We start from the raw sequence: 13,406 nt of genomic DNA, 5'->3' as shown, positions 1-13,406 counted from the left end.
GCCTCTGTCTATTTAAGATGTGCCAAGACTCTCTTCCTCTTTATTGTTCCATTGATCTCATTAACGTTCATACTTACCACCTTAATTATCTCATCCATCACCTCAGATTCTTCCTAATATATTTACCCCCCCCCTCTTTTCCGATCTTCCTTTGGCCCATATCTTCTGTCCCTTTGCCCCCCCCCCACAGGCTTTGGACGCAGATGTCAGCACCCACCCAGAACTTAAGTAAATCTAAAAAAAATAGAAAGAAACCCAGGTTCAGCAAATAAAAACAATATATTCCCCTCCCCCCCATTCAACCCTTCTTCCTCCTCCCATTCCACTAGACGCTTCCCCCCCCCCCCCTTTTCTGATGCCAATAACTCTCTGTTTGGTGCCAATTCCCTTACCAAACCAAGGTGTGCCTGCAAAACCCTCCCACATCATCCCCGAGCTCCCTAACTATATACATCCTCAAACAACAAAATAAACAGTTAAATTCATTTATATTAATACATATACCTTCATACACTCCAGCCAACAGCTCCCTCCCTGGCTTCTTGCCCCTCCTCCTGGGTGGCTTCCAGGAATTTGGCAAATCTCATTGCCTACTTTGTCTTTGTATAGAACTTTTTATTTCTCCCCCCCACCCTCCCCCAAGCAATATCACTTTCGGCGTTTCCAGGTTCAATAGTTGATATTTCCATCCCTTTGCATCATAGGACCCTTTTTTACTTTGTCAAACTGTTTCCTTTGTTTCATTAGTGCCCCACTGTCTGGAAAGAAAAAAAACTTGCTGCCCCCTAGACAGAGTTGGACCCCACCCCTCGCCCTCATCCCTTCTGCCACTGCCCAGAGAACCCTATCCCAGAAATTTTCAAACGTGACCGAGACCGACCGAGGCATCTGGTGTTGCGGGGGGGGGGGGATTTCAAATATTCCCCCTAACGTCCTCATCCAAAACCCCAGGGATACAGTCCTTAATAAACTTGATCCGATCATCCCCACCACCCCTTCCTTTAATCCCACAATTTTAACATTTTTGCTTCTGTTGAAATTTTCAATCATATCTAGTTCCTCAAGGATTTCTTCCCTTTCCTTATTCCAGGCATCCCTCTGACCTTGTCCTCCACTCTCTCCATTCTATCCTCCACACTAGTAACCTTCCCCATTAAATCTGCCATAGTCCTCCTTATTTCTCCCATTTCTTTCGTAAGTCCTCTTAATCCAGTTTTCAGTATGGCCTCCAAGGCCTTCACAATCGCCCCCTGATACTCTCCCTGGTGAGACTCTCCTCCCTCAGAGACCTTCACCCATTGCGACAACCGTATCTTCCCACTGTTCTCCTCTTCCTCTGCCTCGCCGTCACTCCACCTACCTCTCCATTGCTTCTTCCTTGACGTTTCCCGCTACTTTCTCCTGTTGCTTGCTGTCTGCAGGTATCTGCCTGGGCCACACGTCGGACCGATCTGTCGACGCCACCTGCGACACTGCTCCCACCCACTACTGTCCCCCTTCGCTCTTCCAAATCTCCACTGGCCTGCCTGTGCCACTGCCAACGTGGCCGCTGCTTCCGCTGCCTCCTACTGACTTTACTCTCCTCTGCAAAGTCCCACAGTCTTCATCACTACTCTCGGGCTCTGCACTGTCCGCCCAACTCAACCCATGACCTCCTCCCACTGTGGCCACGAGTAGGGCCCGCCAACCTCCTCAGCACGTGGTCCCGATGTCCACGGGCTGCCTTTCATTGTAGTCTTTCTTCTCCATCCTTCTTTCTCTGCTGGATTCTCTCTGGACTTGCTTCTATCTTTTTTTTTCTGTCTTTAGTCTTCTGAGGAGCTCTGGGATTCTGCTCCAACTTGGTGTCCACCATCTGGTGACCTCCTCAAGCAAAATATTTCAGTAATAATTGGGTCTAGAGCAGTGGTTTTCAAACTGCCCCCCCCCCCCTAAACTCACATCCACCTTAAGCAATCTCTCTGTGATTAGTAAGGGTTTGCTTAAGGTGGAATGTGAGTGGAAAGAAAAAGTTTGAAAACCACTGTTTTAATCATCCCTAGTTGACTCGTTATGTGCACAGTTTCATAACTCCAAAGAAATGGGCCAAATGACAATTCTTATCGTAAAATAGTTGGGTCTAGAGTAGTGATTCTCAGCCTTCCTTTCCCACTCATATTCCACCATAAGCAATCACTTATGGCATAGGGATTGCTTAAAGTGGAATGTAAGTTTAGGGGGCAGCTTGAAAGCCATGGGACTAGAAGGCCTGTTCTTGTGCTTTAGTGTTGATGGTTTTAAATTAATTACGATGTGCCAATGTGCTTTTTATGAACGTGGTTTATTTCAACTGCAGACAATAATACACAAACCCTGAGAGATGAGTTGGGGAACTTTCTGTTTCATCGGTTCCATCATTGGACTTCTAGATGACCAATCATCACAGCCAGCTGTATTGTGGAGGGTCATTTAAATTTATTGCTTCAATTTTTCTAGAAGTTACGAAAGGATCCATAAAGCTCTTAACATTGTCGCCACCAACTGACAGCAGACTGAGCCAATGAGATAACATAATCCTGAACCCCTTTTTTCATACCAACTTATAATTTATTTGATATATCATTTTAGATTTTTAAGTGGCCAAGGTTGCTTTCTGTTGTCCATATTTCTCTTTGATTTTAGTTGGATAATTAAGCATGTTAATTTTTTTTTTTGTATTCCACTCCTGACAGTACTTCTTATTCACTATAGGTAATTGAGTACAGTGAGACAGCATTAATCCAACTCAAGAAGTCAATCCTTGTGTCTAAACCTGTGAATGTCAGCAGGCTATTTCTTCAAAGGTGGCCATCACAACTTCTCCGAATAGCAGGCAGAGTGTCCATCAATGCTGGATCTACTAAGTATATTATTTTCAGGCTTCTAGCAGCTGCTTTTCACTTTATCATTTTGCATTCTATGACCAAGTTTAAAAAGAAATGCAGCTGCTAGAGGCCTGAAAATAATATACTCAGTAGATCCAGCATTGATGGACAAAGAAACAGAATTAATGTTTCACATTACAGTTTATGTTCTGATGAATGATAATTGATCTGAGACATTGACTCCATTTCATTCGCTTTGCAGATGTTGCCTGACCCAATGAATAATCCCAACATTTTCTGTTTTTGTTTATCCTCACTGTTAGGTATGTCTAATTTGGAGCATGCTCAAGGGATTAACCTTTGAGTGATGAGATTTTTTGTCATTTGTTTTTACATATAGATGCATCTGAAATTAATACAAAAAAAGCTCAGCGGGTCGGGCAGTATCTGTGGAAAGTGAAAAAGTTAATATTTCAGAACAAAGCCATTTCATCAGTTCTGATTTGAGATGATCTGTTTAAAAATTTTTATCAGGATTTTTAATTTTTACAGTTTAAGTTTATATAGGTGCTTACAAATTTAAAATCTAACTCTGAAGGAATCAGCACTGTGACTTTTGACATTTAGAAGTTTATTATTTGAGTCAAGATGAAACTGGCCCAATAATTTTTACAAAACTATTTTCACTACAATATCAAATTGATATTTTTATTTCATCAAACTAATTTTTCCTTGTTATCAATTGTGTCTCTTATGTTAGGAATGATTTATTTGATAAGCATTTCATATGACATTAGTGAAATATCTGGTGTTGCAATTATGTAATTCCACAGAATAATTACATTTACATAGAACCACTTCTTAAATTTCAGTGGGATTACAGTAAATATAGCACATTCTCAGGTATCCTGTGAAACTTTACCTAGATTACCATGAGCATATCTTGAATGGTACAAAACCATATGAGTAGATCAATGATCCCTTCCGTTTTGCCACCATTTAGTAACATCATGGCTGAACCACTATTCCTCATGCCCACTCTCCTACCCTTTCCTCACAACCTTTGATTCCCTTAATGATTAAAAATCCACTTTAGCATTGCATATGTTTAAGAATTCAGTCTCCATATTTTAATCAGATAACAAATTCCAAGAACTCACAACCTTTTGAGAAGAAATTCCTTTTCATCTTGGTCTAGTCTAGTTGTCTTGCATTCAAGATTGTGCCCGCTGGTCCAAGACTCTCCTGCGATAGGAAACATCCTCTCGGCATTAATTCTGTCAAGCCCTCAGAATTTTTCAGTAAAATTACTTCTCATTCTTTGAAACCCCAATGGATGCAGATCCTATTAATTCAATCTATCTCCAGAAGACAAATCCTCGACATCCAGAATTGTAACAATGAATCTTTTCTAATTTGCCTCCAAAGAAATGTTCCATAAATGTGAACAAAAACTGCAGTGGGGTGGGGTTATATATCTAATGTATAACTTTTTGAAATAATTTTTGAATTGAATGTAATGCAATTATTACTGTGGTTTAACATTTGTAAATAAAATAATTTAAAAAGCTGCACAGTGCTCTGGACATAGTTTCACTACTGCCATGAATAGTTGAGTTAAAAGTTCTCTATTTTAATACTCCAATCTTCATTAAATAAAAACCAAAATATTCACTTGATTCCTGAATATCTGCTGCACATGTATGGAAGTTTTCTATGTTTTATGTACAAAGAACCCCATAATCCTTTGTCCTGGAATTTTTCTGCTCTCTTTCTTATATAAACCCAATTCTCATCCACACCGACTGATGCCACAATTGTTATCAACCCTGTTCACTTAAAACCCTTTTCCTGACATCTTACTTTTCAGAAATGGCTTTGGTTAAACTGGTTAAAACTTAATTTTAATAATAATTAAGGCACTGCCTTAAATGGTACCTAATCACATTCATGGAATTTCCTGGCAGTAGTGAGCCATGCTCGTTTACTGTGATCCCTTACTAGCTAGGTCCATGCTTAACCCGGAACTGATTCTCTGGCAACAGCTTTCAGAATAGTCACCTGTGACATAACTGGCAGAACACTGGGCTTTCTGACTGTAAGTACTATAATGTGGCAGAGCCAACACAAGGCCTGGTGTTAGATTTCTTTGACATTAATAGATATTCAAAACTTTAAAAGCTAATTTTGTTTTTTTTTTAAATTTGGATAGTAAAAATCAATAATAACTGTAACTGGGGCATTTGTGTTCTGTCCAATATGTTGACAAGCATCTCTCAAGAATGAAAATTCTGGTAATTCTGCAGCATTGGCATTTCTGAGGAAAAAGAGGGGCATTAATTCAAGAATTAAAAATAAAATAGAGAATTTAGCAATTATGTTTTTTTTAATGTACGGTAATTGTTGTGACTTAGTATAGCCAATAATGCATTGAAATTAATCATATGAGCAACACATTCTGAATGTTGGACTTCCATATTAAGATTCATTTTGAATTTGAGCTGCACATTCTAATCTTTAATCCAAGTAAACATTGCCGATGCATTTAAAAACAATTTCTGTCTTTTAATGGGAAGCAAATAAACTTTAACCAGATTAACACATTGTATATTCTATGGTGAATTGTGCCTTTTTTATGAATAAAAACATCCCATTTAAATTGAGCCAAATTAATTTTGACTCCTTGAAGTTGCATCAGTGTACAACTATTTTTTTAAAATAAAAGCCCCAAAAAAAAATCATGTTTTTATTGAACAGGTAGCAGGTGGAACCAGTTCTCATAATATCAGCTTTTCTTACTTCAATGCATTCAACTCTTTGCTGAATAACATGGAGCTGATTAGGAAGATATACAGCACTCTGGCTGGTACAAGAAAAGATGTGGAGGTTACTAAAGGTAAAAAAAAAAAAAATTCTTTCCTTGAAATAGTTTAAAATGCAGTAAATTACAATGCAAAGAAAGTGGGAAAGAAACCCCTAACAAAAAAATTGCAGGATTGAAATTGGAGACAAAAATAGAAAATTCTAGAAACATCTGACCAGATAACCCCCGTGAAAAGAGAAACTGAGTTCACACTTCAGATTGAAGACGCTTCATCAGAACTGGGGAGGGGGGAGAAAGAGTATGTTCATTTTGAGTTGCAGAATGCAGGGGATGGACAGCTAAGACAAAGGGAATATCTTTGATAGGATGAAAGATGAGATAGATGAAGTCATCCAGTTGATGGACTAATGAGATGAGAGAGAGAGAATCTCATTAAAGAAACCAATATTGTGAAATAAAGGCAGTCGGAGAGAAAAAAACACAAAGAAAGGAATGTAAAAGCTAAAGGAGAAAATAACTGATTTTGTCCTTTGCAGTAAGTGTGTCCTCTTTAGGGATAGGGAGTCCTATTTGATAATAAATCAGAATATTAATTGTACATATCTGAGATTTAGTCCATTCATGAACTTGCATTTGAACCACTCAATATGAACGTTATTCATGGTTTCTGGCAATAAAGAAAGGCAGCACAAATATGAATTTGTAAACGTGTCTTAATCATGTGGTATGTGTATTCAATATTATTTGTTCTGGAATGGTTCTCAATGTTGCGATTGTAGCACTGGACAGTTAATCCAGAATAGAACTTCTTACAATTCGATCTTTGGGGGCGGGGATGGGTGGGAGGGGTATTCCCCTTTGACCAGAAAACCACCTGGACCAACTACATAATACCACAGCTGTAAGGCAGATCCTGCATCAAATGATGAGCCCCAAATGACACTGTATTGCTTTCCAACTATCCACAAGGTTCAAGTCGAGCAGTGCCAACAACTATAAAGAAGCTTTACTCCATCCAGGTCAAAGCAGCCTGCTTGATTGGCATCCTATCAACCACCCTAAACTTTGCTCTGCCACTGTATACCATCCACAAGGTTATGCTGACGAGCTTGCAACTTCTACTACCAAGGGGATAAGGACAGTAGGTCAATGGAATTGCCACCACTTGCAGGTTTTCCTTCTTGCCCATGCCACCCCTAACTTGGAAATATAACTGCTCCTCTAGTTTCATCCATGAGAAGACTGTGTTGTGTGCTGCCTTTAAATCTTTCTTGCATTGTCATTAACAGTAGCCTATATAATCTTCATTTTCTTTTGAAATTTAGAGGAGTTTTCTCATGCTGCTAATAAATTTGGACAGATTACACCTCTGGAAGTTGATATCCTTTTCCAGCTTGTGGCTCTGTATAGTCCAACCGGGTAATGCAGTTTTTAATTGAATTGTATATTATTTCATTTGTTTTCAAAGGTTTGATTTGAATGTATGGTCACATAGTATGTGACAGTAGAATATATTGGATTGAAATATCAAATATTGTTAAAATTTTCACTCAAAATAGTGAAATGTTTTATCTTTGATTACATTTGTTTTGTGTTTATAATTATCGCAACAAAGAGGAGTTGAGACATATGGAGCTCAATGTGTGTTAAGCTTTTAATATTCGTGTTTTACTTTCAGACGAGTCTCTCTGGCAGATATTGAAAGAATAGCACCTTTGGAGGAAGGATCCTTACCCTATAATCTTGCTGAAATCCAGAGGCAGGTAAGTGACAAATTGAGCAGAATGCCAGTTGTTAGCAATATTGATGGGAAATATTAAAAGGAATGTAATGTGATGAATGAAATGGGAATTCTGCCTCACCTGCAGGAAAAAGAATCTCAGGGTCGTATGTGATGTCATGTATGTACTCTGACAATAAATCTGAAATCTGGAAAAAAATACATGTATTTGTAAATTTAGAAACCTTTGGATTTATATTTCCTGAAATTGAAAACAAGTAGATGACATAAATATTCTGAAATCCTTGGCCAATTTAGCTTGGAAGTTTGCATTAAACTCTGAATAGTTCATTCAATAATGGCACAGCTGGTTTGAAATTATGCATGATTTGTTAAGAAAAGTAACAGAACAATCTAACACAGGGAAATCATATAAAACAGTGTGATAATAATGAGTTTATTGTCATATATATTGTTCAAAGTACAGATGCTCTGAAATTCTTGCTGCAGATGAAACAGGTAAAGAAAAACAAAGATAGTAAAACAAATTAAATTGAAAGAGACATTCATGGAACATTGTTGATTTTTTTAAAAAGGTTGAAGACTTTACTTTCTCTGCTTACTTCCATTTTTGCAGGGCATAGTTTAGGAACAAGAAATTAGCACATTTTTGTTTAGTTCAAGCGAACAAAATTGATGCAGATTCCAAGGTTTGACATGGAATAAAGAATAGACAACCTTGAGATTCTGTAAAGCCACAAATTCATCAGAGCCCATATCCAGGCACTTCCCATATTATGGTCATTCGGGTTACAGATATTCATCCTTACAGAATTTGCAATTCAGTACCTAAAATACAAAATAAAATTCACTCTCGCAAATTTTGTGAGAAAAGTAATTAAAGACAAAATACCTGTACATAATTTTCCAACTCATTTACTTGACATGCAGATGATATGGCTTCACATTATGGAAAATTAGGATTACAATTTCCCATCAGATATCCCCCCCATAATGTACGGATGGCCTGGACTGTACTTAGATTTACAGAACTAAGTAATAATTTTGTTGATCCAGATTTATATTGAGTGTGAGAATGAGAGTTTGTCATGTACACAAGTACATGGTAGATGTACCAAAATTATTACTTGCTACAATTACAATAGTATACATTACATTACCACATTAGCAAGGCTAATTTCCATGTAGACAACATCCATTTCCCTACCCTTATCATCTACCTTTGTCACTTTCTGAAAAACTCACATTTGTATGATAGGTCTTACACTGTGAAAAGCCATGCCGACTGTTCCTCATCTGACCATGCCTTTCCAAATGTGCATAAATCCTATCCCCATATGATAGAATAATCCAGAGGGTAAAGATAGAACTTGAGAACATTACAGAACAGAAACAGGCCTTTCAGCCCTTCTCGTCGGTGCCAAACTATTTTTCTGCCCAGTCCCACTGACCAGCACCCAGTCCATAACCCTTAATACCCCTCGCATTATGTATATGTCCAAATTTTTCTTAAATGTTAAAATTGAGCCCACGTTCACCACTTTGGCAGCTCATTCCATACACTCACCACTCTGTGTTTTTAAAAAAAAAAAAAAAAATCCCCTCATGTTTCTCCCTAAACTTTTCCCCTTTCACCCTTAACCCACATCTTGTGGTTTGTAACTCACCTACCCTCAGTGGAAAAAGCCTATCTACATTTACTCTATCCCCCACCCCCATAATTTTAAACACCTCTATCAAATCCCCCTCATTCTTCTGCACTCCAAGGAAAAGAGTCCTACCATGTTTAACCTTTCCCTGTATTTCAGTTCCTGAAGTTTGGGCAACATTCTAGTAAATCTTCTCTGCGCTCTTTCTGTCTTATTGATACCTTTCCTGTAAATAGGTGATGAAAACTGTACACGATACTCCAAATTTGGCCTCACCAATGTCATGTACAACTTTACCATAACATCCCAACTCTTTTACTCTATACAGTGATTTATGAAGGCCAATATGCCAAACACTCTCTTTAAAACCCTATCGATCTGTGACACCATGTTCAGGGAACTATGTATCTGTATTCCCCGATCCCTCTGTTCTACTGCACTCCTCAGTGTCCTACCATTTATCAAGTCTGTCTTTTCTGGGTTTGTCCTTCCAAAATGCAACGCCTCCTATTTGTCTGCATTAAATTTCATCTGCCATATTTCAGCCCTTTTTTCCAGCCGGTCCAGATCCTTCTGCAAGCTTTGACAACCTTCTTCGCTCTCCAAAACACCTCCAATCTTTGTGTCATTTGCAAACTTGCTGATCCAATTTACCATATTATCATCCAGATCATTAATATAATTGACAAACAACAATGGTCCCAGCATCGATCCCGGAGGTACGCAACTAGTCACCGTCTTCCAGTATGAGAAGCAATCATCCACCAGCACTCTGGCTTTTGCATACCAAATGTCGAATCCGTTAGGCCACATTTGGAGTATTGTGTTCATTTCTGGTCATCCTAATAAGAAGGTTGTGGAGCTTTGGAAAGGGTACGGAAGAGATTAACCAGAATGCTGTCTGGAATAGAGGGTATTGGTACGAGTCCAGAGGACCCCAAAACCCAGCAGCAATAGATCTGCACCACGACAAAGGGTCACATAAACAAAAGTTGCTTTTAATTATCTTTGAACGTGAAAATAGAATCAAACTTTAACTTGTCTCTATTGACTTACTTAACCTACTGAATCCCCTTCTCATTCTCAGCGCACGTGTGTAATGTGTGTGTAAATTCAGCAAAGTTCTTTGGTTCATAGTCCAATCTCACTGGTTGCAGGCAATGCTTACACTGTGCACAGAATTTAACATTAATAAAGTTCACCAGGCTTTGGTGCTTAACAGGTAGATGGTTACCACTCAGGAGGGTTCTTGTTTGTTCTCAGAGAGAGTTTTTCTTGTTCCAGGACATCCACCACAGAGTTCCTTTTTAATCAGCCACTCCAGTGTCTTGCCCCCTTTTCCTTGCCCCCTTCAGGGTTCTTCAGATGATAACCTCTTTCTTTCAAGTCACCACAGAGTTCCTTTCTATTTTTCCTATTCCAAGGGAAACACCAGTCAGCTAGTCCTCTCCTTTGACCAGGCAGTCATCCAAAGCTTGCCACTCTCTCTCTCTCTCTCTCTCTCTCTCTCTCTCTCAGAGCCTGTTTTTTTCTGCTCTCTGCCTGCAAAGATCACATGATCTTCCAACAGTAAATGCTCTTTTCCAGACAAAGCTGCCACTGCCTGTTACATTTGTGGCCTTTTGCACATAGCAGTCCCATCATGAGTCTGAGCCTCTTGCAAAAGCTCCTGCAAAAATTCTGTGTTTTAAAGTGTTTGTGTGTGACCTGCTCTAACAAACCTTTCCCAATTGATCTCCCAAGCACCTCTATATACAGGCGCTCTGTCACAGTATGAATTATGAGGAGAGATTGTACAAACTTGGAGCGTTTTCTCTGGAATTTTCAGAGGCTTTGTGTCTTGTATAACAAAATCATAAAAAGGTCCGAAAGTTAGAATCTTTTTTCCCCAGGGTGAAATATCACATACTAAAGGGCATGCACATAAAGTAAAGGGGAAGAAGTTTAAAGGAGATGGGCAGGGGAAGTTTTTCGCACAGATAATGAGTGGGAGGTACCTGGAATGAGCTGCCAGGAGTAGAGGTGGAAGTAGGTACAATAGCAGCATTTCTGAGGCTTTAAGATAAATAGGCAAGCACTATGTGAGCAGCAGAGTTTGAGTTTAATATGGCCATCACATTTGATACAGACATTATGGCTGAAGGGCCTGTTCCTGAGGTACTCTTTCATGCTGATTTGTGCTTTTCATTTGTCTGCAAAATCTTGGCAATGAAAAGTATTTTCTGTGTTATTTCACCATTTGTAAAATGTAGCTCTAATACTATTGAAAATATTTAAAATTTGATTTAACAGTATTATGTTTATGATATGTTAAGCCAAATGAACATGAGCATTTAAAGCAGCAATGATCATCTTAACAATATGTTTTTCTTCTAAAGAATGTTTTTATTTAAATTTTTCCAAATTTGAAGGTGGCTGGGTTTTGTATTGTAGTAGCTTGTGTAATTTCCAACAACGTTTTGCACTAATATATTCCTTTAAAAAAAAATGACGACAACTTTCCCATGTTCCTCACTTCTGTCTCTTCTGTTCATTCAGCAATCCTTCAGTGATACCACCAGGCCAATATGGCTCCAGGTTGCTGAATCTATTTACAGGTTCACTTTGGGCTCAATTGCTGGAGGTGAGTGATAGGTCTCAATGATTTCATTGACCTATGTTGATGTAATTCAGTCCAAATCAGCTAAGGTGCAAACATTTGAAATAAAGATGCAGATCTGGAGGAAGGCTCATAGAGTTCCTTTTGTGTGTATTTGTGATTTAGAGGACTGACGTAGTATTGCAGTGCTCTATCAGGCTCCAGACTGTCCTTGAGGCAAAAGCTCAGTAAATGCAGGAATTCCAGATTAAGTTACAAAATATCTTGTTTCAAGATTGATTCAAGAAAATCTGGGGATTATGCTGAAATCTAGATTTATGTGTTGTTTTATTAAGAGCAAATCTAGATGCAAGAAAAGTCTTTTTTAAAGAATATAATTTCTCTGTCACTGCTCTCCTGTTATCCCCACTGTAATTAAAATCTCTGGCTATACAAATATTCCTTTTTAGAATTGTGTTTCACTTTCAATTTTGCATGTGTTTTGATCACATTACATTTACAGTAGCCTGGTGTGATCTTAAATATCATACATCTATCTACCACCCAGTTACTTCAAGATTACATTTTCCATTGACCATATTTGTAGCTGGTCATTGTTCCTGCAGGATGCAATTTGTATTTGAAAGTTTTAGTCTGTTGGCTTAACTGATGTTGGACTAAAATGTTAACTTTTGCAAGCGGCCAATGGCACAGACAAGAAGTGGTAGCGGTCAGAGGAGGCTACAGAAAAATTGCCTACTCTTTGCTTTGATTTTGACTCCCCTATAAATAACTAAAAAGATCAGGATATGTATTGGACCTACTTGGAGATCTTGTGTTGCTCCCAGCAGCACTAAGTGATTCTTGCCAAGAGTGAGTAGTTTCATTAATTCCTGCAAAGTACTGTATGTAGCAATATCACTTAGTATTTTTCCTGCAATGTTACACTTCCAACTCTATTTGCATGCAGATAGTTTGCGCAATTTAAAATGGACACATTGGTACTGGTCTACAAAATTGTTATTGACTATAAAATTTGAAAATATTGTTGGAAGTTGGTAAGCACATTAGGACATTAGGAGTGTTGACAATTAAGTTAATGTCTTGCAGTTTTTGAAACAAGAATGTTTTAAAGACTATTTAACAGATTGTTGCTGCAGTCCAGAGCTTTAAAATTTTGCGGCTTATAGATTATGGGAAGAATTAACATTGAGGTTTGGCCTGTGACAGTTTCAACATATTATGACCTCTTTTAAAAAAAACATATTTCAAATGCACAAGAGTGTATACATTTGAAGTGAAAAAAGCAAGTAATTAAGGAAACTCCCCTTTAAAAATTGAAAAGTTGCAGTGAATTTAATATCTTGGAAATGGTGATGGCCCAACAGTTAAATTATCAGACCAGTAATCGACAGGCTGGACAAACAATCTAGATAACTGAGTTCAAATCCCACCATAACAATTGTTGAAAATAAATTTAGGCATTAATATCAAAATGAAAACAATTGGATTGTGGTAAAAGATTATCTGGTTCACTAAACACCTTTGGGGAAGGAAATCTATCCTTACCTGATCTGACTTGTATATGCTTCCAGTCCCACCAGTCTGATTGACTGTTGTGCCCAGTTTTAGCTTAACAAGCTTCTCAGTTCAAGGGAAGTTAGTGGTGAGTGATAAATCCTGGCATTGCCAGCAAGACCTCAGATCATGACTTTGTAACTTGTTTCTATAGTGATGGTAAAGTATTGCAGACAGTTGTGTCAACAGTGGC

At 38.2% G+C, this 13,406-nt stretch overlaps 2 protein-coding genes across 6 annotated transcripts in view; one reads left to right on the top strand and one right to left on the bottom strand.

Annotated features, from left to right (window-relative positions):
• Window positions 1–13,406, top strand: part of slc25a12 (solute carrier family 25 member 12) — a 205,096-nt gene that overhangs the window by 161,341 nt on the left and 30,349 nt on the right. For all 4 annotated transcript variants that reach the window (XM_069935706.1, XM_069935707.1, XM_069935708.1 and 1 more), the window contains 4 exons: window positions 5,601–5,739; window positions 6,993–7,086; window positions 7,346–7,430; window positions 11,596–11,680. In XM_069935706.1, coding sequence (XP_069791807.1) covers window positions 5,601–5,739; window positions 6,993–7,086; window positions 7,346–7,430; window positions 11,596–11,680 — 403 coding nt within the window. The remainder of the gene's footprint in view (window positions 1–5,600; window positions 5,740–6,992; window positions 7,087–7,345; window positions 7,431–11,595; window positions 11,681–13,406) is intronic.
• LOC138762171 (cytoplasmic dynein 1 intermediate chain 2-like) overlaps window positions 7,916–13,406 on the bottom strand; it is a 128,609-nt gene continuing 123,118 nt past the window's right edge. For both annotated transcript variants that reach the window (XM_069935713.1, XM_069935716.1), the window contains exon 18: window positions 7,916–8,236. The gene's annotated coding sequence lies outside the window, so the exon portion shown is untranslated. The remainder of the gene's footprint in view (window positions 8,237–13,406) is intronic.

The sequence above is a fragment of the Narcine bancroftii genome, chromosome 4 (genome assembly GCF_036971445.1).
Source record: "Narcine bancroftii isolate sNarBan1 chromosome 4, sNarBan1.hap1, whole genome shotgun sequence".
Classification (NCBI taxonomy): domain Eukaryota; kingdom Metazoa; phylum Chordata; class Chondrichthyes; order Torpediniformes; family Narcinidae; genus Narcine; species Narcine bancroftii.
The sequence above is the reverse complement of the archived record's forward strand: the minus strand, read 5'-3'. Positions and strand labels throughout refer to the sequence as shown.